The following is a 27,285-nucleotide window of genomic DNA, read 5'->3' as shown; positions in this document are numbered from 1 at the left end:
TTGAAGAGTTAGGGGGTGTGGTGTTTTTCAAAGATATTTTCTGTGGGAAGTGATAGCTGCTGTTGAAAATTAATGAAGAGTAATGATGAAGTCTATGCGGCTTCCTAGGTGCTTTGTTGCTTTTGAAGAAAGGGGTTTTTAATAGATAACAGCTAGTTGACGATAGCTCTAGAGCGTCCACTTCTGCAAGTTGGATCATTGTGTTTGGGTTGTTTTAATTTTGTTTTTGTTTTCTTTCTTTTTGGTTTTTGGGCTTGTTTCTAGGTTGATTAACTGCTAATGTTTGCTCTTGTGTTTTTGCCTGATTTGGGCTTGATTTTGGGTTTTGCTTTTATGAAAAAGGTCCAGATGATATTTTCAAAAAAAAAAAATTTATTTTGTAAATTTTATTTCCACATTAATTGGTGGCACAAAGAAAATAGAGTTGCCATGTTGGGTCTTTATAACGGCTTATTATCGTAAATTTTTAATAAATTAATCTATTTTGTAATATTTTTAAAAAAATGACATTTTTTGAAAATTTAGTCTAAGTGCGTTCACGTAAGCATGCTTTTGCCTGACACAAGGAAAAAAATATTGACATGGAAGTATTTTTTTGGGTTATCTCTTGAAAACATGTCCATGTCAGTAAATTTTTTATCTGTACCCATAATTATTTTTAAAAATAGCTTATTTCCATAAATAATTTCAGAAATGTGCTTTTTATTGGTAGAATGCCCCTAAAATTATTCTAAAGCCTAATTCACGTTATTTTCTTCCTCTATTCACATTGTTCATTAAGATTCTTTTCCCTGTTAAAAGAATTCTTTATTCATGTTTCTAACCAAATACAATCTATTTAGAAGCATTAGAAATGAAAACCTTCGTCTTTTCCTAAACATAATTTTTCGAAAATATTTTTCGAAAATCACAAGTTAAGGGAAAAATCCAAATTTTTTTGGTAAGTTTGGAATTTTAATGCAGTTTTATATTAGTTTCCAATATTTAAAAAAAATCTGTCAAATAACAAAAAATATTTTACACAATTCATTCAAACACCACAAAATATTAAATTTTTCAAAAGTTATTTTCAGTAAAACAAACGGAATCTAAGTTCGTTTTGGTAATCACATTAATGCTTTGATTAAATTTAGTTTAAAGTGTTATAATATTAAACTTTAAACTTGACAACTTTTGTTTCAAATTGATACTTGAACTTTTTAATCATATTAATATCTAAGTTGGCAATAATTATTTTTGAAATGAATGATGTAATTGAAAAAGAAGGCCACATGTAATGTAGATTACTCTTTAGCTATTCTAAAAGATTAAAAAATTTAAAATTCAAATACCAAAATTTTGAAAATTTAACTTTTCTAAAAAATTATAAAATTGAAAATTTATATAATTCAAAAATAAAAATAAAAAAAATTGATCCGTGTTAATTTAACTATAGATGTTTACAAACTAAGTTGAGTGTTGAGGTCTAATTCTAAAAAAGATTTGAGCTTAAGCTCAAGTTGACCCAACCTGTACAAATGATACAAGTGGGTTAGGTCCACTCAGTTGAACACCCCTAAACTAAATGTTAACCAATTAATTTTATTGATATATTTTTTTTTAATTTTCTAAAATTTTAACTAAAATTTCTATTTATACATATCAATTATATATATTCAATTATTTGGATTTTTACAATGTATATTTTAGATTTTAAAATTTTAATTTATTTTTGAGATTTTAAGGTTTTTCTAATTTTTTAATAATTAAAGAGTAATTAACAGGGTGCCCCGCATTTATCTACATGTGTCCCCCCTGATTTCACCGTGTCACCGAATTTTCAAAAACAAACAGTTAGCCATAGATACCAATTTGTATAATCATTGCGAAACTTAGGTAGCAAATAAAAAAAATTCAAGTACTAATTAAAAAAAAAGTGTCAAATTCTAATGCTAATAGATATGTTAAGCCGAAAACAAATGAAAAAAAAATATGTAATTTTGCTTTTGTGGGTTTATTTGTATTTATAATATTGTAGATTATTATATAAATTTGTAAATGTTAGTTTATTATTTATTACTTAATTTGTGTATGATTATTTATTATGTATTATATATGTATATTAATGTTTTTTGAACTAGATTAGACTTGCTGGTCGGATTTGGAATTGATTGGAGTATTTGTCTGGAGAGGGGTTTTGAACTAGTTGACCCGAGAAACAGTATAGACTAGTTGAACCGAATTTTTTGATTTTTAATAAATTTTAATCAAACCAATTGGACCGACCGTACTGACAAACCAGTGGATTGACTGGTTTGACCATCGATTCGATTTAAAAAATATTGATGTATATCATGTTTAAGTTGTTACATTTAGGGTTAACGACATGGATGGCCCTATTACTTTTTGCTCTAATGTGGTACCTAAAGTTTTAACATTTCCAATTCAGTACCTATACCATTAACCAATGTAGTAGCTAACCCTAATGGCATCAAGATTTTTGCTGATGTGGCGTATTGCCCAATCAGAGCAACCACATGTCAAGTAGTTGACCTTTGACCATATTCCCAAGATCGTTTTCTGTAATTTTGCCTTTTTCTTTTATATTCCTTTAAAAATCAAAATTATAAAAAAAAAAAAGGAAAACATAATTTCTCTTTTTAAATGTTGAGCAACATAATTTCTCTTTTTAAATGTTGAACATGCTTTATCCTGACTTGATAGAAAAGAAAATTTCCTTTCTCTCTTCGATTGGTGAAAATGATGAACCCTAGCTCCCCTTGTTGGGATCTAGTGTCCTTTGTGTAGTATTTTCGCCTATATATATATATATTTTTTCAAAAAGTTGGTTTAATAAAATATCTACCAGTTTCATTGATATCTTCATATATTGTCCTCAACGATTTTTGCACACAAAGTAAAATAAAAAGAAAATATTGGCTCACTAATTATCTAACGTTTAACTAATATTAAGCAGTATTACGTGGTCGAATCGTAATACGAAAAGACGATTTATATTAGTAGATAATCTAAGCACGTCCTTAGTCTAATCAGAATTAAGCAAATTGATTGAAGGAATAATATGTTGCCTATCAAAGTCCTCGTCTTAGGTATCAGGGTAGATGACTTCTAAAAGATAGAAAGATAGATGTAATTGACTAGACTGACAATATATCAGACAAGACTCAAGTAGAATAGATTCTGGATTCATTAATGGATTTATTCACTTGTGACGTTCATAGTGTGACATACCTTAATCTTAAGTGGATGATGAACTATGTATGAGTGACTTATATACTTTGATGTAAATGAAAGTCTAAGTTCAAATAGATAAGGAACTAAAAGTTGGTGCATTGGGTATATGACTTCTGCATGATGTAGATCATTCCACAACAGTGGAATTCATAGCTCAATAAAGGGTAAATGATATCATTTCATCAACATTGCATGATAGATACAAAGTAATGTGACCACAGGTCATTTGTCTTAGTGATAAATTTAATTACTATTTGATAATAATTGACTTTCATGAAGGAAGATACAATGGTTATCATGAGATAAAATAAAATTATATTAAGATAATGAATTTATCTTAAAGAGATTAAGGATATCCTATGAGGGTAACACACTCATGACAAGGTCATTGGATGAACACTTATTGAGTAGCTTTCGTAATAGTATATAATAAGAGAGAGCTCAATCATGATACTTTAGTAGAATAACTTCATGACTAAATAATGTTGTAATTAATAGGCAAAAAACCAGAACTTAATTACAAATTATTTTAGCCCTAATTATATATATTTAATTGGTCCCTCCACTAGCTCGACATACTAGAAACTAATTGCATGTAAGAACCAATACTAGGCAATGAATGAAAAAGATGAAGTAAGAGAAATAGATCGCATGTATTGTAACAACTCGTTTTCAGTTGTACCAAAAATATTGGTTTTGGAACATCATTTTTCGATGATCGAGTTAGTAAATGTTATTATTAATTTTTATGAGTTTATATTAAGGTTATATTGAGTTTTGGTCCGATGATTTTGTTGATTGAATGGTTAATTAAGGTATAAGAACTAAATCGTAAAAGTGGTAAAAGTTCTATCACCATGAATTTTTGTGTAAAATAGGGACCAATTGAATAATTGGACTGATATTTGTGTATGTTAGCAAGTAAGGATGTTATCATCCATAATTAATAGGCTAAAGCATGCTTAATTAGTTTAATTCTAAAGTTGTTAATATTTACAATTTTACCTAACTATAAAGTAAGCTTTAAAAGAAAGAATTAAACATTTTGGCTTTCTCTCCATCCTTCACCATTGTCGTCCAAGTGAAGAAGGAAGAGATTGAATTGTTTCATCTTTAAATCCCTTGCATGTAAGTGTTTTCCAAGTCATTTTTCGTAATTTTTATATTTTTGAGATCGTTATAACTTAATCTAGCTAACCTGAGTGCTAATTTGTAAAACTGTCAAAGATTTTAAATGTTTCAATTGTTTCTGTTGAAGTTTTTTGGATGTTAAATGGTAGAAATTGAAGCTTGTTTATGAAAAATGACTAATTTGTAAAGTGTTATTTGTTAGTTTTGAGTTTAGGGGCTAAAATAGAAATATACTGATATTAGCATGGAATTTCTGTAAATATAGACACTTGAGAACTGTTTAAGGATAAGATTGAAATTGAATTGAAAATTGGGGTTTAAATGTATAAGTTATAGTTGTTTCAATTTTAGGGACTAAATTAAATAAAATGTAAAACTTTAGGAAAATTGTGTAATGGAATTAAGTTTTCATATGCATAAAATAAGGGGTTTTAAGGTATTTGGAACTGAAATTTGAAATGAATTATTATATAGATTAATAATTAAAACAACCAGAAGATAAACGCGAAAAAGGAAAACTTGCAGAATAGTCATTGGCATTGTATTTGTTGCTATCTTTGATTAGGTAAGTTCGTGTGATATTTCTTTTGATTAATGCTTGATTATAATGAGTTATACATATGTTGTTTGTGGCTACATTGTAGTGAAATGATAAACTTCAAAGTGGAAGGACTTAATTGTGAACATTGATGTTATTGGTATATGTGAATGAATTTGAGAATGTATTTGATTGAGCTATTTGTATATGAAAATGTTCAAAAGAATGGAATGGTTGAATATAAAGAATAAGGCTTGTGTGAACTTAGTGAATAACTAAGATACAAATGACATGTCATTAGGGTTATCACAATTTTGGGTGTTGGTTTTACCGATGGCTAAGGTCTTGCATTTGTTGCAGATTCTTCACAACTCATGTGAGCAGCATCATGTAAAGTTACCATCCTGACCACAGCTTATGTGTGCGAGCTCATTTTCATAGCTCATGTGAGCAAATTTTATCTCGTGTATCCAAAGTAAATTTGCTATAGTTTTCCGGGTGATAAATAAAATTATGAAATGGAATTGGAAGTAAAGTTCATGTATGCGTATATGTTCTCCATGAATTGAGTATAGATCTTTATATTCATAATGCAAAGGATTATATATGTGCTATGTATATTCATGTGTTGTTGAACTAACCATTTTGGTGATGGCATAGTTTGTATAAGGTGAAAAGGAATGCAATGTTTCTGTAATTGTGTTTCAATTATTGAGTATATTAATTGTCAAGTAAGTTGTGTTTATTTTTGTACTAACTTTCTAAGCATTAAGTATTCTTACCACTGCTTTGTTTGACTCCTTGTAGATTGTTGGAAACTACGCGATCAGTTGGATCAAGTCAGAGCTCACACTATCCACTTAATTACTCGGTAGACTTTTGGTCATTTTGGCTTGGTTATAAGTGACATGTAAATAGGTGTAAATGAATAGGTGTACATGTGTGGGACTTGATGCTTTTGAGATGGTTCTCTTGTTGTGAATTTGGGATAGTTAAGCGATGTAATATATATGTAATGTATGACTTTGAGTAGGTTCTAAATGTTATGTTTTGATACTTTGAAGTGGTAAAGGTATGGTATATAAACATGCCTTGATGTGGTAGTATAAATAAGGTTTTAAATGGCTAGAATGAAATGAAGTTTGAATTGTATTTGCTTGGAATGTTTGGTAAGTATGGAAAGGTTTGAATGATTCATTTTGGTATGTTGAATTGAAGTATTTTTAATGCTATGTTTTGGTACCAAAATTATGTGCAATAGTTTGAAAAGTTTTGTTGCGAAATGGTTTATTGAGGCATATTGGTTAGTTGATTAGGGTTATAGTTTAAGTTGTGTTTTGGCATGTTTTGAATAGGTGTAATATTGGTTATTAGCATTGGTATGAGTTTTGGTATGGTTGAATTGGTATCTTGTTTATAAAGGCACATTGTTGTTGCACATGGTTTGGCACACGGCTGTGTGTCTCCACATAGGCTGGTTACACAGCTATGTGACCACTGAGGTAAGTTATTTTATGATCCGTACAGTTCCCGAATGTCATACTGGTTGGCACACGCCTATGTAAGTTTTTATAGATGTAGTCTTAGTTTGCACACGGCCGTGTGATTTTTTTTGAGTTTTTGCATTTTGGTCCACACAGCTTCAGTGAGTTACACAACCTAACCACATGATCGTGCAACTATGTCTCCACACTACCACGGTTTTTCACACGGCCTAGGTACACGGCCTTATGAACCCTGTTTACAGAATTTCCATACTTTTTGCTAAATTTTCAAATAAGTCCTTCTTTGTTTTTGGGTTAAGTTACGAGCTTTCATAAGCTTGTTCGACAACTAGACTAGGTGAGGGGTGTTACATGTATCACTATTCACAGTGAATGTGTTTTCTCGCTATGTACTAAAGTTGATTTAGAAATAAATTTAAGATCTTCAAGTTATTATTTAATTAGTTGTAATTAAATAATTTAAGTTCAAGTGAGAAATAAATAAATTAAGCCATTATGAATTTATTGAATAAGGAAATCAAATATATTTCCTCATAGATTCTATTATGGTAAAATTGCTATGACTTTACCGAATTAGAATTCAATGAGAAAATTATTTAATTGAGAAATTAATTTAGTTAATTAATTAAATTAGTTGATTGAATAGATAATATTTTGAGAAATAGAAATTAAATAATGGTTTGGATAAATTATAAGTGTTGGATAAAAAGTTTAAGAAACACGTATAATTGGACCCAATATATGAAGAGGCCCAATCAAGTCATGCAACATAATAGGGGTAACAACCTTAGTACTCCACACGGGTGTGTCGTCGCCTTTGTACTCTAACCCTACTAGAGTATTGTATTTTCTATAAAAATATTATTATTTAATCAGGCCTCATTTGAACAAAGCTCTAGTATTTTTTCTCTATAAATAGGAACTATGCGTTAAGCAATTTACAACACTTTATAGACGTTGTTATTTTGTCAGAAAATAGTGAAAATTTATTTTACACAATAAATTCTATTTTCTGGGAAAAGCACATAGTTTCTGGTTAAAGAGAGAATTAACTTTTCTACTAAAAGTTAAATTACACTTTTCATTTTGTGATTTGGTTTGCGTTACTTGAGCCCACACTTGAGGTAATTTAAGGTTCGAGAATAGTGGTAAAAGCCATTCGGTAGAAAGTCGAGATCAACTTTGGACCACCTCATACAAAGCACAGGTATATTTTAGTTAAGTTTATCGCTATAAATAACATAATGGTTCAATTTCAAAGAAAAAATTAAACCATTGTACCTAAAATAACTGTTTTCTTAATCAATTTTTCCAATACATCTTCCATTAATAAATCCCTTCCTCTCTTCAAGCTTTAGAAAACTTGACGAAACCTATTATTTTTCTTCCACTTTCATCTCCATATCTGCTTCCTTTTTTTTTTTTTTTTTACTTTTACTTTTTGAAATGGAGGAAAGTTTCCTCTCATTCTTTTCTCTTTATATTTTGATTCTCCAGTGTTGGATTCAACATTATTGGCTAAGATGACTCCGTCTTCGTCGGTTCACTCTTCACTAATCTCATAAGATTCACACTTGAAATGTTTGACGTTGATTCAATCGAGCTATTTTTATATAGTCATTATCATTATTATTGTCTTTGGCGAATATAGAGAGCCTTTCCACTTGTTCAATTAACCCACTATTAAAAATAAAATGAAAGTTCATTTGAAATCACCAATTTCCAGAGCTAGGGCCACAATAAGCTTACCCGAGTCCAGAGAGTGAATAAGTTGAACAACTTGAGGACTCGAGAATCAAAAAGAGCCATGAATAAACTCGTGTTATCAATCGTCGAAGCCAACATCAAATGATGGATTTCATTAGTAAATAGGAGCAATTAAAATGTTGCCACTTTGTCTGTTTGTAACACTGTCATTGCATTGACTCAATGGAAAAGTGAAGAACAAGGAACAAAATGATCCAAATTTTAAAAAAAAAGGCAATTCAGCTCCTTGAAAATAAAAAGTACCCGCTTTGTTAATTCAACCCAAATTTATGTCTAATAGCTTAAAAAAAAAAGCTTTAATTTGCTTCATCAATGATAGCCAACTTAAGTAACAAAAAATGTGTTAATTGTTATTGAGATATCAAGTTCTCAGCCACTTCAGTATAAGGAAAACAATGTATTTAGGAATAATTTAGTTTAATAATAAACATGACATTTTTTAAAAATATTTTTTATAATTTACACATTTTGTATTGAATTATATTTTGTGTAAAAATAAAATTAGATAATACGTAAATATTACGAGTTAAATTTTTAACTTACTTGCAGCCCCAAAAATAGTCCTTTCCCTGTTTAAGTAAAAAAAAAAAACTCAGGTGAAAATAAAATGATGAATCATGTAATTTACCTTTTTATTTTCTGGAGAATAACATAATAAGATGAATCACGTTGGGATGTTTTACGTTGCTATCATGAAAACGAAGTGAAGGACGAGAAGGATTTATACAGACAATTAATTTTTTCATCCTTGAATCTCTTTTTCTTTGCTTGCAATCCCAAATATTTTCTATATTTGTTTACTTCATCTTCAAATTATACATATATATATATATATATATATATATATATATATATATATATATAAACCCACATTATATTTTTGAAAATAAAACTTAAATTTAAATCATATCGATTTATTTAACTAACACTCATATTTAAATATTGATCTAATTTTTGAGATATTATTCCAATATTTGAGATTTTCTATGACTTGGATTGACCAAGAAAATGATTGATTAATTTACCAACATAATTGAAGAATGATGTATTTCAATAATTTATATGCAATAAATTCGTTCAAGTTGATTTTATTTTTTAAGTTTACAAGTATAAAACAATTAATGTATAAGTACAAATACATGTTTAGTAACTACTTGGTGTATAGCCAAATTGTTATATTAAAAATGGATTAAGAATTGAAGTAAAGAGTTAAGCTATAATTTAAACTATTATAGCACAAATAAAAAATTGAATCAATCAAGACTCTGGATTAACCATAAAGAACTAAAACTATATATAGCAACAACTCATAGCAAAATTGAAAAACCAACGCATTTTAGTTGCGTATGATAGATTTAGAATCTAGATACTCAAGATTGAAGTCCTTCACTTTTGCTATCTAAGTCAATGTTCAATTCGCTTAAATTAATTTATTTACTAATAATTAAATTTTCTTATCAAATTTTATAAACTACAGTAAGTAACCAAAACTTGAAAAATTAAAATAAAAAAAGTTTAAAATTAAAAATAGACTAAAATAACATATCACAAAAATAATTAAATTTTATTATAATAAAAACAAAAGAATAAATTAAATATAGTTTTAAAAGGATTAATATAACATTTGGTACCTAAACTTGACACTTTTTTCTAATTTTGCATCTAAACTTTTTTTTGGTCCAATTTGATACCCAAACTTGACAATTTTTCTTAAGTTGGTACTTGGGTTCAATTTTATACCTGAACTTTACTCATTTTCCTAATTTAGCACCTAATCTTTTTTTTTTCGATTTGGTACTTGTCAATGTTTTACAAATTACTCCAATATACTAAAAATATTTTTATGATGTAGCAAAAATAATCAATGTATGACTGACATGTGATAGATGATATGATTTTTTTTTTAAATTTTATATGTTCAATTACTTTTAGTTTTACATATTTAATTAATTGTTCATGGGTTGGGCCACTTGACTTGGCTCGAAGGTCCGCTCGAAATGTGGGAGGGTTTAGGCAAAAATATAGGCCCAAAAATAGGTTTGGACAAAAAAATAAGGCCCATTTAAAAAATGGGACCGGCCTCAGGTAAGGCATTTTGGCCCGGGCCTGACCCGACCCAGCTCGAATTCACTAAAGGACAAAAAAAGCTACTTTTTTATTTTTAATATTATTTTCTTGTTATTTTCTTCCTATTTTACTACTATTTTACTATTATGTTGATACTATTTTGTTGTTATTATTGGATATTGTATAAAACTTATTTTATTGTTAATTTTGTTATTATTTTAAAGGCATTTGTTAATTTTGTTATTATTTTAGAGGCATTTACTTGTTAAGTTGCATCTATCTTAGTGTTATTTAAGTATACATGTTTTTAAAATTTATTTTCAATTTGTTGGGATATATTTATTTTGATGTTTTTAGTATTTTTGATGTATTATATATATTTAAAAATTACATAAAAAATTAATACTACAATTTGGCTGTGTCGGGCTCGAGTTTTAGCATTTTTATCCGCGTTGGGCTTGGGTGGAATTTTAGGCCCATTTTTCGGGCTGGGACGGGTCTGAGCCTAGCAAATGAACCTAAATTTTTAGTTAGGCACAGCCCATGAACACTTCTAAGCATAGCTCAATACCTATTTTTTTAACATCAATTTTTTGTAGTACTGACAACATTTTTGTAGTGTAACAATTTTTTTTTAATACTGTAACACCCTAAACCTGGCTTAGACGTTATGGCCGAATTTGGTGATGTCACATAGAATGGGTTTGAAAACGAAGCTAACTTCACAAAAACCTTAAGCATGTAAACCCTTGATCGCTTTCATTTATTTTAAACATATATTCCAATGGCCGACTTGCTTAAAAATGTATAACTTTAGTGGAAGCTTAGGAAAATCGTCATGTTTAAGGAAAACAGTTCGTATATATATTTTTTTAAGTGAAAATCAAGTTTTAGATAAAACAATCATAGTATTAAGCAGGTTAACCCGTAAACTCCCAAAACCAAAGCCAAACAATTTAAAATAGTCCAGAGAGTCTAAGAAAATATAACTTTTCAAATCTCAATGCCAAAACATAAATAAAACCATAAAACAAAATAAATCAGTGATAGCGTGTGGTCACCATCAAGTCCTTTGCTGCACCGACCTGTCTAACTCTGTGGATTACCTGTACAGATTAAACAGAAAATAGTGAGTTTACGTAAACTCAGTGTGTAACCCCATAGAATTAAGTATGCACACAACCAGAAAATCAGAACCAGTCACATACAGATTCGCGATTAAGCCCATTAAAGATACAGATACAAATATGCAAATCAGGATCAGAAATCAGATAACCTACCCCCATCCTCTACACACCATCTCCGACCATCCCTACACACCATGTCGGGTTTAAAACATCCATCCAGCCCTACACACCATGTTGTACCGATGCAACACATAACAGATATAACGTAGCCATACTGCCAGATAATAAGCATACTGCCTTTCAGAACACTTCCTCCAATATACATCATCCCACCCCCAATAACAATAATAGATACAGAAATAGTTATGCAATTTAACGGACTCAGCATGCCATTAACCAGATCACAGATAGTCATATAGGTCAATAATCATACATGCACTATACTATCATTCTCAATAAAGGATATCAGTCAAACAGATTATACAGTTTAGGGTTTGCTAGCCCTTACCGACCCTACAGTAGGCTCATAGTCATTTGAGACAACCTGTGCAAACCTAAGGGAAAATTCAGTTAAATGGGCCCACCCGCCTAAATTAGCCTTGCCCTTGTGGATCACACGGCTTGGCCCAGATGCCACACGCTTATGTGGCGTGCCCGTATGGCTCATACGACCATATTTCGGCTATCACATGGCTGTGTCTTGCGTACGGCCTTGCCTTCATCGATCATACGGCCGTGTCGACACACACGGCCTTCTACACAGCCTACTACATGATCGTGTGGCGTCGATAATGGTGTTTTTTGTCTTTCGCCAAATCCTATTATTTTTGCGTTTTGGGTACATACCTAGTTCGGTTTTGATGTTAATGCAAACGTGAGCTCTCCAAAACCTAAAAATTAACAAACCAGCGCTCAATTTTAGAAACACCTTCGAAATCCTAACAGAAAAATTACTCAAACAGAATCTCATAGCATTCAACAACCCAGCCGTATACTTACCAGTAACGAAAAGTAATCCTTAATGATTAAATCGCTGCAGGAGCACCAACAGATTCTTGTTCTCCACCTAACCGAGAACAACAAATCAAACCCTTTATCAACATCTGGGCGAAAAGCGTTAAAATTAAGCAAAATGGAACTTACCCAACAAACATGGCTAGGATTGCACAAAAGAAACGAATTAGAAAAGCCGAAAAAGGTAGGAAGAAGAAGAAAATTTTAATCAGAAGAGATGGGGAAAACAACGTAAAAAGGAAAAAAAAGATTTTAGAAGAGAAAATAAAAATAAAATAAAATAACAAGAATATCCCACAATCCCCTAATTATCTCCACTAACCCACTACTCAGAATTCCAACTGCACTGAGACACTTACACAGAACCGAGCAAAAATAAATACCCATGCTTGCGCAAGGATTCGAACACAAGACCTCTACACAACACATAGACTCCCTTACCACTCGAACTAGCAGACTGATTCTGCTATAAAGTTACAGGCAATTAAATATAATCCCATTGAACAGAGATAAGGCTTAATTCCAAAAATAGCAAAATTTACTAAAGATAATGCTTGAACTTGGGACCTCTCACACATACCCAGAACACTTAACCACTGAAGCAGATTCACATTTGTGTCAAAAAATTAAAGAAACATAAGCAAATATTTTGGGGCGTTACAACTCTACCCCTTAAAAGAAATTTCGACCTCGAAATTTACCTGATCAGAAAAGATGAGGATACTGCTGACACATCGAATCCTTAGGTTCCTATGTGGCCTCCTTGGTGCTATGATTCCACAACAGCACATTCATTAAGGGAATGAACTTTTTTCGTAGAACCTTAACATCACGAATCAAAATTTAAACCGGCTCTTCCTCAAAAGTCATGTCCGGTCTAACCTCAATCTCCCCAACAGATACAACATGAGATGGATCAGACCGATATCGCAATAACATTAAGAAATGGAAAACATCATGAATTCGATCTAACTCTGGAGGTAGCTCCAACTGGTAAGCAATTGGTCCCACTCGTTTCAGAATCCGATACGGCCCAATAAACCTAGCGTTTAGCTTGCCCTTACGACGGAACCTCAGGATCTTCTTCCAAAGAGAAACCTTAAGAAACACTAAGTCCCCCACAGAGTATTCAATCTTATGTCTCTTCAGATCCGCATAAGATTTCTGTCTATCAAAAGTCGCTTTTAGACTATTTCGAATTAGTCGAACTTTATCCTCCGTATCAGAAACCAACTCAGGACCCAAAATCCAATGTTCACCCAACTTAAACTAACATAGTGGAGTACGAGACTTATGTCCATACAGAGCCTCGTAAGATGCCATTTGGATGCTAGACTGAAAGTTGTTATTGTAGGTGAACTCAGCCAGCAGTAGATAATCGTCCTAACTACCTCAGAATTTAATCACACAACTCCGAAGCATATCCTCTAGTATCTGAATCACCCTCTTAGATTGACCATCTGTCTGAGGATGGATCGCAGTACTGAAGTCCAATCTTGAACCCAGAGCCTCATGTAACTTCTTCCAGAATTGAGACATGGAGCGAGGATCTCTATCAGAAATAATTGACACTAGAACCTCATCCAGTCTAACTATCTCAGAGATATACAGTTTCGCTAACTTTTGAAGAGAAAAGTCCGTCCGAACCAGAATGAAATGAGTAGACTTGGTCAATCGATCCACGATGACCCAAATAGAATCCTTCTTAGTGGGTGTCAAGGGCAACCCATTAACGAAGTCCATCGTTACACATTCTAATTTCCATAAGGGAATCTTGACTGGCTGCAACAAACTCGAAGGCAACTGGTGCTCAGCCTTAACCTACTGACACATCAAACATCGAGCCACAAAGTCTGTAACCTCACGCTTCAAACCCGGCCACTAGTATAACTCACAGAGATCGTGAAACATCTTATTACTGCTAAGATGCATAGTATAAGGGCTATTATGTGCCTCCCTCAGAATAGATTGCCTCAGATCAGAAACGTTCGGCACACAAATTTGTCCTCGAAAACATAATACACAATAACTGTTTCATCCAAAATTAGCAGTATCACCACTCTTAATTTGTCGAATCTGTAAACTCAAATACTCATCCCCTAACTACTTATCTCGAATCTATTCAATCCAAGTCGGCTTAACCTGCAACTCGACTAATATACCCCAATCATCAAACAGACTAAGGAGAGAAAACATCGCCCTTAAATTAGACATCGCTCTTCGGCTTATAGCATCGGCTACCACATTAGCCTTACCAAGATGATAATCAATGGTGCAGTCATAATCTTTGAGTAGTTTAATCCAACAATGTTGCCTAAAGTTCAACTCTTTCTGAGTAAAGAGGTACTTAAGGCTAGATGATACATCTCTCACACCTCCAGATTTTCAACGCAAAGACCAGGGCAGCTAATTCTAGATTATGCGTCAGATAGTTCCTTTCGTGTGTCTTAAGCTAACGAGATACATAAGCTACAACCTTACCCTCCTGCATCAGAACGTAACTCAAGCCGACATGCGACGCATCACTATATACCATAAACTCCTTACCAGTTTCAGGCTGTATCAGAACAGGAGCTTAAGTCATAACAGACTTGAGCTTCTCAAAACTCTCTTACTGTACATCAATCCAGACAAAAGGGACATCCTTACACAGAAGCTTAGTAAGAGGAATTACAATAAAAAAGAACCCCTTGACAAACCGCCGATAATATCCCACCAAACCCAGGAAGCTATGAATCTCAGTTACATTCTTAAGCTGTTTCTAACCAGCACAACCTTAATCTTCCAAAGATCAATATGAATCCCCTCAACAAAAACCACGTGCCCCCAGAAAAGTTACTTCATGCAACCAGAACTCACACTTGCTTAACTTAGTGTAAAGCTGCTTCTCATACAGAATCTAAAACACTACTCTAAGATGATCATCCTCAGTCTTAGAGTAAACCAGAATGTCATCGATGAAGACCACGACGAACTGATCTAGATAGGGCTAAAACACTCGATTCATCAGATCCATAAATGCAGTATTCGTCAAACCGAAAGGCATAACTAGGAACTCGTAATGTCCATAATGAGTTCTAAATGTAGTGTTATGAACATCAACCTCCTTAACCCTCAACTGATGATACCCCGAACGAAGATCAATCTTGGAGAACATAGAAGCCCCTCAGAACGAATCAAACAAGTCATCGATCCTTGAAAGTGGGTAGTATTCTTCACAGTCAACTTGTTCAACTACTGATAATCGATGCACATCCTCATGGTCCCATTATTCTTTTTAACAAATAGAACTGGTGTTCTCCACGGAAACGCACTGGGATGAACGAAACCACAGTCTAGAAGCTCTTACAGTTGAGCCTTAAGCTTAATAAGCTCTTTCGGTGCCATATGGTAGGGGGCAATAGACACCGGAACTATACCTAAAAGAAGCTTAATCTCAAGCTCCACTTCCCGAATAGGAGGTAATCCTAGTAATTCCTCAGGAAAGATGTCTAGAAAATCCTTTACTGTTTTGATATTCCCAGCAAAAGAGTCTCTAGAATCAAAAACACTTTCGTAGGCTAAGTACACATCACACCATTTTCGAACCAGTCTCTTAACTACTAGTGCAGAGATCAAATGTGACAGATAGTCTCGACACTCACCAATCATAACCACTTCCACATCATCCTTGGTCCTCAAAATGATCCTCTTAGATGTGTAGTCCAAACTGACTCGATACCCCACCAACCAGTCCATACCCAGAATTAGATCGAACTCCCTAAATGGAAGCTCCATTAGATTCGCCAGAAAAATAGTCCCTTGTACATCTAAAGGAACATCCCTGTAGAGTTACTGACCCAAACAGACTGCCCCAACGGACTTAGTACAGTAACCTCACTAGTAGTATTCTTCACAAAAATCCCCAAAGTTTTAGATACAGTACTAGCTATGTATAAGTGAGTAGACCCTACGTCTATCAAAACCACGTAAGGTACATCAAATATAAAGAACGTACCGGTGATAACGTCAGGAGCATCTCTGTTCGCTCGACGACGTGTAACATAAACCAAAGTAGGCTGCCTCGCATCGATCTGACCAGCACTTCTGGCCGGTGTTCTTTGTCTACAACCCAAACCATTACCACCCTAGCCTGTCCACGACCTCGAGGTAGCTGCTGAACTTCTCTCTGAGGCTATACAGTACTTGGAGCTGAAGCTTGCATCTAATTTGTCTACTGTGGACACTCTCTAATATGGTGCTTAAGAGACCCATAGCTCAAACAAGCCTCAATCATCCTCCAGCACTCTCCCGGATGGCGTCTCCTATAATCTCTATAAGACAGCATCCCAATAAAAACAATAAGGCTTCCCACTCTAACTAGCCCATCAGATCTGACCTTTTCTTAAGCCTTTGCACAGAACTTGAAGGCTCCGCATCGCTCTTGTTCTTATCTCTCTCCCTATCCCTATTTTGGCGTTCCGCGTGCTTAACATCTTCAACGATCTTCGCCTTCTCGACCAGAACAAAAAACTCGCGCTCTCTTTGCGGAGCTATCAAAACTCCTAGATTACCCCTTAAATAGTCCCCAAACTGGAAACATCTCTCATACTCAGATGCCACCATGTCTCGAGCGTAGCGGCTCAACCTAAAAAATTCGGTCTCATATTCGGCCACAGATCGGTCACCTTGCGTAAGGTTCAGGAACTCATGCCTGCGAGCATCGACGTAGTTAGTTCCCATATACTTGCTCTAAAATGAAGTCTTAAAGAATTCCTAAGTCAAACAATCAAGTTGAGTGCCCTCCTTAACCGCCAACCACTGCTGATAAGCTTCATTGTGAAGCAAGGAGACTGCACCCTTCAATTTTTGCTTAGGGGTACAGTCCAGATCATCCATAATTCTCTCAGTGGCCTCCAACCAATACTCAGCCACATTAGGGGCGACTCTTGTAACACCCCTAAACAACTTAATTCTATTAAACCGGAGTCCCTCAGTTATTGACCCTCAACCCCCTGATCCAAAATTGGGTCCAACGACTTTCTGTAATATTCTCAATATGTCTTGGGACAATGCGTCGTCCCCAGCCGAGCGACTCTGAGACCTAGTCTCAGTAACAGGTGATACAGGTGGCTAACTAGTGTCTAGATTTGGCATGCTACCTAGAGATGATGACTTAGCTCGAATCATTTTACGGCCTCTACCACGACCTCGAGTACAACTTCCGCGAATTCCACGAGCACTCATTGTCTAATTCGAGTTTATCTACATTAAGAGTTTTATGCATTAGTTCAGTATTTATTAACAGATATTTTATGTAGTAAATATCAGAGGTTTAACAATGTGTCTGAAAGTTTCAGTCTCTATTCGTTTCACTACAGTTTCAGTGAGTACTATCTATAGTGTTTTCAAAGTATGTTGATTACAGTATTTTAAAATAAACTATTAAAGTTTCAGAATACTTACAGGATCGACGCCGGAGACTCGATGTACCACATTCTCAATCAAAATATTTTTAAACCATTTGAAAGCCAGTTCTTTAAAACATATTTTTTGGAACCCAAAATTCACAGCCGAGTTTTGTAACCTGACTCTGATACCATTAAATGTAACACCCCAAACCCGACCTAGACGTTATGGTCGAATCTGGTGACGTCACATAGAATGAGTTTGAAAATGAAGCTAACTTGACAAAAACCTTAAGCATATAAACCCTTGATCGCTTTCATTTATTTTAAACATATATTTTAGTGGTTGACTTGCTTAAAAATGTATGACTTTAATGGAAGCTTAAGAAAATCATCGTGTTTAAGGAAAACAGTTCGTATATATATATTTTTAAGTAAAAATCAAGTTTTAGATAAAACAATCATAGTATTAAGTAGGTTAACCCATAATCACCCAAAACCAAAGCCAAACAGTTAAAAGAGTCTAGAGAGTCTTAGAAAATACAACTTCTTAAATCTTAATGCCAAAACTTAAATAAAATCATAAAACAAAATAAATCAGTGATAGTGTGTGGTCACCATCGAGTCTTTTGTTGTACCGACCCGTCTAACTCTGTGGATTACCTGTACAGATTAAACAGAAAAGAGTGAGTTTACGTAAACTCAGTGTGTAACCCCACAGAATTAAGTATGCACACAACCAGAAAATCAGAACCAGTCACATACAGATTCGCGATTAAGCCCATTATAGATACAGATACAAATATGCAAATCAGGATCAGAAATCAGATAACCTACCCCATGCTCTACACACCATCTTCGACCATCCCTACACACCATGTGGGGGTTAAAACATCCATCCAGCCCTACACACCATGTTGTACCGATGCGACACATAACGTATATAACGTAGCTATGCTGCCAGATAATAAGCATACTGCCTTTCAGAACACTTCTTCCAATATACATCATCCCACCCCAATAACAGTAACAGATACAGAAACAATTATGCAATTTAACGTACTCAGAATGCCATTAACCAAATCACAGATAGTCATACAGGTCAATAATCATACATGCACTATACTATTATGCTCAGTAAAGGATATCAATCAAACAGATCATACAGTTTAGGGTTTGTTAGCCCTTACCGACCCTACAGTAGGCCCACAGTCGTTTGGGATAACCCGTGCAACCCAAGGGGAAAATTCAGTTAAATGGGCCCACACGCCTAGATTGGCCTAACCCGTGTAGATCACACAGCCTGGCCAAGATACTACACATCCGTGTGACATGCCTGTGTGGGGCCACATGCCCGTGTAGCCCACACGCCCAATTTTGGCCTAGCCCGTGTGGCTCACATAGCTATACTCCAGCCATCACATGGCTGTGTCTTGTGCACGGCCTGGCCTTCGTCGATCACAAGGTCGTGTCGTCGTACGAGTTCTACCACATGGTTGTGTGGCATTAACAGTAGTATTTTTTGACTTTCACCGAATCTCTTTTTTTTTGCGTTTCGGGTACACACCTGATTCGATTTTAATGTTAATACAAACACAAGCCCTCCAGAACCTAAAAATCAACAAACCAACACTCAATTTCAATAACACCTTCGAAATTCTAATTAAAAAATTCCTCAAACGGAATCTTACAACATTCAACAACACAATCGTATACTTTCCGGTAATGAAAAAGAATCCCTAATGCTTAAATCGTTGTAGGAGCACTAACAGATTCTTGTTCTCCACCTAATCGAGATCAACAAATGAAACCCTTTGTCAACATCTAGGTGAAAAGCATTAAAATTAAGCAAAACGGAACTTACCCAATGAACATGGCTAGGATTGCACAAAAGAAACGAATCAAAAAAGCCGAAAAGGTAGGAAGAAGAAGAAAATTATAATAAGAGGAGATGGGGAAAACAACGTAAAAAGGAAAAATAGATTTTGGAAGAGAAAATAGAAATAAAATAAAATAACAAGAATATCCCACAATCCCCTAATTATCTCCACTAATCCACTACTCGGAATTCCAACTACACTGAGACATTTGCGCAGAACCGAGTAAAAATAAATACACATGCTTGCGCAATGATTCAAACATAGGACCTTCACACAACGCATAGACTCATTTACCACTCAAACCAGCAGGCTCATTCTACTATAAAAGTTACAGGCAATTAAATATAAGCCCACTGAACAAAGATAGGGCTTAATTCAAAAAATAACAAAATTTACTAAAGGTAAGACTTGAACTTAGGACTTCTCACACATATCCAAAACATTTAACCACTGAAGCAAATTCACATTTGTGTTAAACAATTACAGAAACATAAGTAAATATTTTGGGGCGTTACAAATGCCGTTAGTATTTTGTATAATTTGTATAACATATAATAAATTTAGATATTAAATTGAACCCAAAAAAAAGCTTAGGTACTAAATTGGAAAAAGATTATTAAGTTCAAGCACTAAATTGGGTCAAAAAAATTTTAGGTACAAATTTAGAAAACAATGTCTATTAAATTGAGTAAAAATAGTTTAGATACCAAATTAAAAGAAAATGTCAAATTTAGATATTAAATAGTATATCAAACTTTTTTTTTAATTAAAAAAGATGAAAGGATGAAAAGGAGGACACGTATCCAGTGGTGCACGTGCAAACATGAAGAAGAAGGTGAGTTTTGGATTGTAAAGTGCAGTGTATTTAAGTTCATACTTTAAACGGTGAGTCAATGCTTGCCGACATTTCCCGCATCCTTTCTTCCAAATAAATTGCTATTTATGCTTCCCATGTGAACGGTTAGACTTTACTCTTACAAATTTTCCAATTTAAATAATTTCTTTCTATAAATTTTAAGTTTAACCATCAATTAATATATTGTTTGTGTCAATAAAGTTAGGTATTGTGGGTTTAAGTTGAGATTTGAGTCAACTTTGTGTGCTGGTTTGATAGTTAGGATTTTTATCGTCCTAGATTAATTTGAGTTTGAGTCATATTACTATTAGAATTTTCCTCTTATAATTTATCAAAAAAAAAAAAGAAATTTGAGTTTTTAAAGACTCACATTAGAGTTTTACAATTCAGTATTTGTAATATATCATGTATGACTCGTTAGTCTTAACATATATTTATTTTAAAGATAAATTTTGTTTTATTTTATTTTTGTTTAGTTTTTAAACTTTTATATGTTGTTTTTGTATTAATTTTATACATAAAATTTATGTTTTTTATACAAATAAATGAAAATTATGTTGATAATATTAGAAATTTCTAAAGATTATAAATTCGAGAATAATTAACTACATAATGTTTTCTCATTAATTAAAGATTAAGAGGTAAAGACAAATTTTATAAGGAAAAATAAAATTTTAGTTGAAAGGAAAAAGGCGTGTTTGAAATCTTAGGCTCAAGTATTATTATATGTGATTTAGTTTGATTTAAAACAAATATATTTTATATAAAAATATAAAAATCAAAAATACCTTAAAATAAAATTTGTTAGTTGTTTAACAAGTAAGAAGACAAAATATCTTAAAATAATATTTATTAATTCTTTTAAAATTTGGATTATAATATTTTTTATAGTTGAGTTGATATGGAGTTAATTTATGGCATTTAACTTAGTTAGGCTCTTAAACAACGACAATAATTTACATTAGGTACTAACTCAATTGAAAAATAATTAAAATTATTATTTTATAAAAAAATTTCTTTTTATTTTTATATATATTTTTAATAAAATATTACTATAGTAGAATTTCAACCTAAAAGATTATAAAGTTTCAACTTAACCAATCAGCTAAAGCATCATTAGATTTTATTTGAATTTTTACAATTTTACAGAATTTTTCACTAGCATCAATCAAATAATAATGAAAAGCATCTTATTTTGTTTATTCTTCTAAATCTATCAATTTGATTCAAATTCCGACTTAATTTAATTTAATAATGAAATGTAGTCTTGAACTCAAATTAACTCGAACTCAAAAAATTAACTTGGAATCAAAATAGTCAAAATTGAATTCAAAATAATTGAAATAAAATAATCTCAAATGACCAGAATTTAAAGTGATTGAACTCAAATAATCTAAATTCATAATAACTTCACTGAAAAATCTTAAATTCGAATGACTTAAACCTAAAACAACTCAAATAAAAATATCTAAAACTCAAAATTAACCCAATTTTTTTAAAAAAAAATATTAAATCTAAATTGATATGAGCCAAAACTCACCTGAACCATGCAATTGATAGGCCTACCTACTTTCAACATTATATATATAATCAAAGGTGTAGAAGGGGATACCTAAAGTTTGAATGTGAGACTAAGTGTTGATCAATATTAGACTCTGTTACACCACTGATGTGTACAAAACCTTTTGATAAAAAATTAGTTATTAAAAATATAAAATTAAATAAAGATTTTTTTAAATAATTAAATTAAATAAACTATAAAAAAACAAAAACACTTATTTTAAGTTTAAAATATATGTAAAAAAGTTAATATAAATGGGAGAGCCATACGAACACGTTCATCCACGTTGAGAAGTGAATTTACGAAAAACACTCAACCTTTTCATAATCAATCACAGAGCACTTGAAAGTAGAAAGAGACGCACCTACACTCACTTCCAACTCCCGACGGCTCGGCAACAGCCCACGTTTTTGCACCATCAACGCCATACAAACCTACATATTCATATTTATATATATATACATCCTACAACTCTTACAAACTTCCTCTCACATGCCATTCCCACTAATCTAGATCTCTCTCTCTCTCCAAAATTCCTTATTATCACTATATATATTTGAAAAGCAACTAGTCTTTGGTGTTTTGGGTGTGTTATTATCAACAAAATGTTCATACTTGGTGACCAGATGTTGCAGAGTGATCCTATGGTGCCAATATTGCCTATTGAGAGAAAGTGGAAATCCAACGTTGAAACTGCTCCCAATTGTCCACGTTGTGCCTCCGCCAACACCAAATTCTGTTATTACAACAACTATAGTTTGTCACAGCCTAGGTACTTTTGCAAAGGCTGTAGAAGGTATTGGACTAAAGGTGGTTCCCTTAGGAACGTGCCAGTCGGTGGTGGCTGTCGGAAGAGTCGAAGAGGCAAGTCTAGAAGGGAAAGGGTCGAGAAAAGAGATCAAATTTCCATGACTGATAGTAAGAATTCAACTAGTTCTTCTGATGGGGATTCGGGGAACCAACCAGATATTGATCTAGCACTTGTTTTTGCTAAATTCTTGAACCATAATACAAGCTTTGATCAGCCTGAAGTCGATGAGATTGCTACTCAAGAATCACCTAATGAAGAGAATAACAGCCAGAAACCAGTAGTTGGTTCAATTCCGGAGTCTTATATTCTTCAAGAAATGCCGGAAACTAGTCAGATGGAAGCGTTTGGGTTACAAAATTTGTTAACAGGTGATGAAATGGTGCTGCATGAAGATTTGTGGTCGGATCATGATGTTGCTACGACTACACCAGACTTGGAATGGCAACCATCGGTGCAACTGCAACAGTTTGAGTCCTTTCCGGAGGATGAACAGCTAAAAATTTCTGCAAATTTAATGAACGAAGATTGGGGTTCCTTTGATCTTTCTGGGTTTGGAATTTTTTCAAAACCTTCAAGTTGAAGTAACATTTCCAATTTTATTTAGTTACTAAAATAATATGGTGCTTGAAATGTGAATTTCTTTTTATTGGTTCTTAATCAACGATATATAATAGTATGCGGTTAGTTCTTATTAAATCTACAAATCCTAGGATTTTATTCAACCATTTGCGCTGTAATACTCAAATTTGATTCAGAGTTTGCATATGATTAAAATATGAAGTGATTGAGCCAGGTGTAAACCTTCAAAGTCTCAATTTTTTTTTAAATTTATCCTCTCAACAATCTTTTAACTAATCTAATACATGGTTTTAGGACACCCCGTCGTGCCAATATACGCAACCACATCTTTGTACTAATTGCAGAGTCTTAGAATATATGTAGCAGATTTCGAGATGGGATGGCATGAATGAAAAAGAAGATAAAATTCAACGAATAAATTGAAGATAAAGATAATATTGAAAGGATATTCGTATCACGAGACACTTAGAGCATCATATCTACTGTCCATTATAGTTGGTCATTTAAATAACTTTATTATGCTGACTCCAAATTGAGCGAAAATAGAAAGAATTCATTGTGGGAACTATTTTTCAAAGTAATGTTATTCTTGAGTCACCAAGATACAACTATTGTTGTTTAGAGACTAGGTTGACTCTTAGTATAGTTATTTGTTTATGATTGTTGAAATTTTTCTTTTTCTTTTTTAGAAAAAAACAAAGCACAAAGTAATTACATCAATTAGGTCATATCAAACTGAACTAGAATCATTATAATTAGCTGTCAACAAATTTTTTATCGAAACCATCTTCAAACGATTAGAGCAAGGAGTAGTTTCCTATTGCAACATATTTAGCCATATAATCCGCAACAACATTTTGATCCCTTAGAATATGGTGGACTCTTCTCATTTCCTACGCAACAACTAATGTAGTAATCTTAATTCCAACAAGCTACTATTGATGCCTCTACCTGTTAAAAGCAATTCAACCAAAAGTGCATTATAACATTCAATTTCGACCTTTTGGAAGCCTTTTTCCCATACTATGAAAAAACCATCCAACATCGCTTTTGTTTCAACTTTAAAAACTAATTTCTTACCAAAACTCGTCACATATCCACATAACCGGTTTGCATTCGAATCCCTTAGAACTCCTCCAATGGAAGCATGTTGCCCACATAGTGACATTGCCTCATCATAATTAAGCTTTATCCATCCCATTTCCAAAGGAGACCAACTCGATAGACGGTGCATGGAATTCGGTGGGTTCCATTTTGAACTCGAATCAACATAACTTCTTGCCCAAGTGTAACCTATATCCACTATGAGTTGAGTACAACTATGACTGTTAGAAAAAAAAAACATATTTCTATTTTTCCAAAGTAACCAACATAAAGACGCAATAGAGTTTGCCAATCAAATTCCTCATTACCCAAGCTACCTTTATTCTGGAAATTCCATAAAATCCACTCATTAAAAGACAAGGAGAAAAATAGACGATAATACCGTTTCGAGACCTCTAAAAGCCATACTGCTTTAGGAAAAGTGCAATCCCGAATTGCATGCACCCCCTATTTCTAACACGTTGCTATATAAAGGACAAGGATCGTCATCTGTCATATGTCTCTGCATTTGTTCACCATTTGTCAAAAGTCTATCCTGTCACAATAACCATAAGACAAATCGTACTCGTTGAGGTGCCTTAGCTTTCCAAAACAACTTCCAGACAGTAGGACAACCATTTTCCTCAAAATGGAACAAGTTTCTATAAGTTTCCGCATAAGAAAACACATATTTCTTCATCCACTTCCAATCTAAGAAATCTTGCCCCGCCTAAAGTTTGGCTGTATTATGGCTGCAATTCCTGTTGGAAAAAATAGATTTTTTGGAAGCTTTAAGGCATATTCTCTATTAGTAAAGGTGGAGATTTGAAATCATAAAACTATGATTTTATATTCTACTCCATAAGATCTTTACAATAGTATATAATATGCTCAAAATGGTTGAGTGATTAATGAGAAATTGATACTTAAAGTAAGCCACTTGTGAATTATGTTAATGAAAATGGAAAGCTAAGTCCCACATTGGTTAGATATCAAGTGTGGAATATGGTTATATATGTGAACCAACTTAATGATTATTGAATGATTACACTAATACTTTCATTCGCGCATAGGGGGCGTAAATCTAAACCTGTCGGGGTTGGGGGTGCACTCACACAACGTGGGCGACGCGAAATGTCTGGACCAATTGGGCCTTTTAGGCCTGTGGATATTAAATGGCTTATATTAATTCACGTTTTTGGCTCCATTAGTCAAAGATTTCTGAAAGTTCTTCCCTTGAATTTATTTTAAAAAACCAAATAATCTGCAGGGAAAGACATACACTAAATTTTTTCAAAATTTCAAGAGATCTTTAACAAGGTTACTATTCGTCGATCACTTCAGCCATGCTATTGCCGTGCTCATCTTATTGTTGTATCTTAAGAGGCAGTCGACCAACGTTTCTCCAACACCAAAGGAGCGACCGAATTTGTCTTAAGGAGACTGTTAAAACAGGCTTCAATGACTAATATAATATTTCAATCTAATTTGATTTTCTACTTTCCAGTTTTTTATATATATATGCCTATATATTGTTCTAGTTCGATATTTTGATTTAAATAAATCTTTTATATTACTTTTAATTTACTAACTCTTGTGCAACAGTTCCTGCTTTCAGTCACCAAGTCACTAACACATAAAGTGCTATCCAGCTGACCATGACCTATATAAATTGCTCATAAAGACCCAGTTTGCCTTACCTACACATCATTCTAGAAATTCGTGGTACGACCATCTCCAATAGACCAGTAAACATTACCAATAACCTTTGGAAAAATCTTTATCAAATATCTTCACACAAAAGAACAATTATCGCGGTGGATAGAGTTCGGAAACAAACATTGTACATTGTATTTATTCCTTATCACTTTAACCCATAATGCATCGGTGTTCGAAAGCAACTGATACCCAAGTTTTGATAAAAATATTTTGTTTTTATCACTAAGCTCCTCAAACTGAAGCCTCCATTGTCAAATAGACAACAATAATCCCCCTATGATAAGAGAGTAGGTTTCCTCCTATCCGTACTAACACCCTAAATGAAACTACGGGCAATCTTTTTTATTTCATTACACAAAGATATAGGGATGCGTACCACATACATAAAGTAATTTTGGATAGCCAAAAGAATTGACCGTACTAAAGTTATGCGGTCGACCAATGTCAACTTATTCACTTTTCAACCAGACAACTTTTGTTGTACTTTATTCACAACAAAATCAAAAGTGCTCACTGTAACTCTATTGTGAAAAAGTGGCAACCCAAGATAAACACCAAGATCCTCTACTCGATTAAAACCCACAATAACACAAATCGTATCAACAATATCTCCCAGTGTATTAGGATAGAAAAACACCTAAGATTTGTGTCTATTCATCTTCTACCTAGAGTAATAACAAAAAGTGTCCAAAATACTACTCACAACACCTGTTTGTTCCTTACTAGCCTCGCAAAACAACATAAAGTCATCAACAAAAAAGAGGTGAGATAAGAACGGACCTTTCTGTGATAGAGTCAAAGGCTTCCAACTACCCCTTTCAACTGTCTCTTCAATCATATGCCCAAGCCTCTCCATGTAATGGAAAAAAAAGGTAAGGAGAAAGTGGATCACCCTGCCTTAGCCAGCGTAGGTTGAAATGAATCCTTAACAGTCCCATTCCACAAAACCTGAAGAGATGAAGATGTGATACAATGTAAGATCACATTGACTAAATGCAAATGAAATAATTTAATAATAATTTAATT

The 27,285-nt window shown here is 33.2% G+C and overlaps 1 protein-coding gene across 1 annotated transcript; it reads left to right on the top strand.

The window, feature by feature from the left end:
• Positions 1–22,351: 22,351 nt before the first annotated feature.
• LOC108475778 (dof zinc finger protein DOF1.2-like) lies at positions 22,352–23,705 on the top strand. The gene has a single exon (XM_017777765.2). It carries the CDS (start codon positions 22,673–22,675, stop codon positions 23,456–23,458), a length of 786 nt encoding a protein of 261 aa, XP_017633254.1. The 5' UTR covers positions 22,352–22,672; the 3' UTR covers positions 23,459–23,705.
• The last annotated feature ends 3,580 nt before the right edge of the window (positions 23,706–27,285 follow it).

The sequence above is a fragment of the Gossypium arboreum genome, chromosome 3, assembly GCF_025698485.1.
Source record: "Gossypium arboreum isolate Shixiya-1 chromosome 3, ASM2569848v2, whole genome shotgun sequence".
NCBI lineage: Eukaryota > Viridiplantae > Streptophyta > Magnoliopsida > Malvales > Malvaceae > Gossypium > Gossypium arboreum.
Note: the sequence above shows the minus strand (reverse complement) of the source record. Positions and strands in the feature narration are given on the sequence as shown.

What these genes read in the sequence shown, in the direction of transcription:
- LOC108475778 (XM_017777765.2), top strand. Translation starts at nt 22,673, where the DNA reads ATGTTCATACTTGGTGACCAGATGTTGCAGAGTGATCCTATGGTGCCA.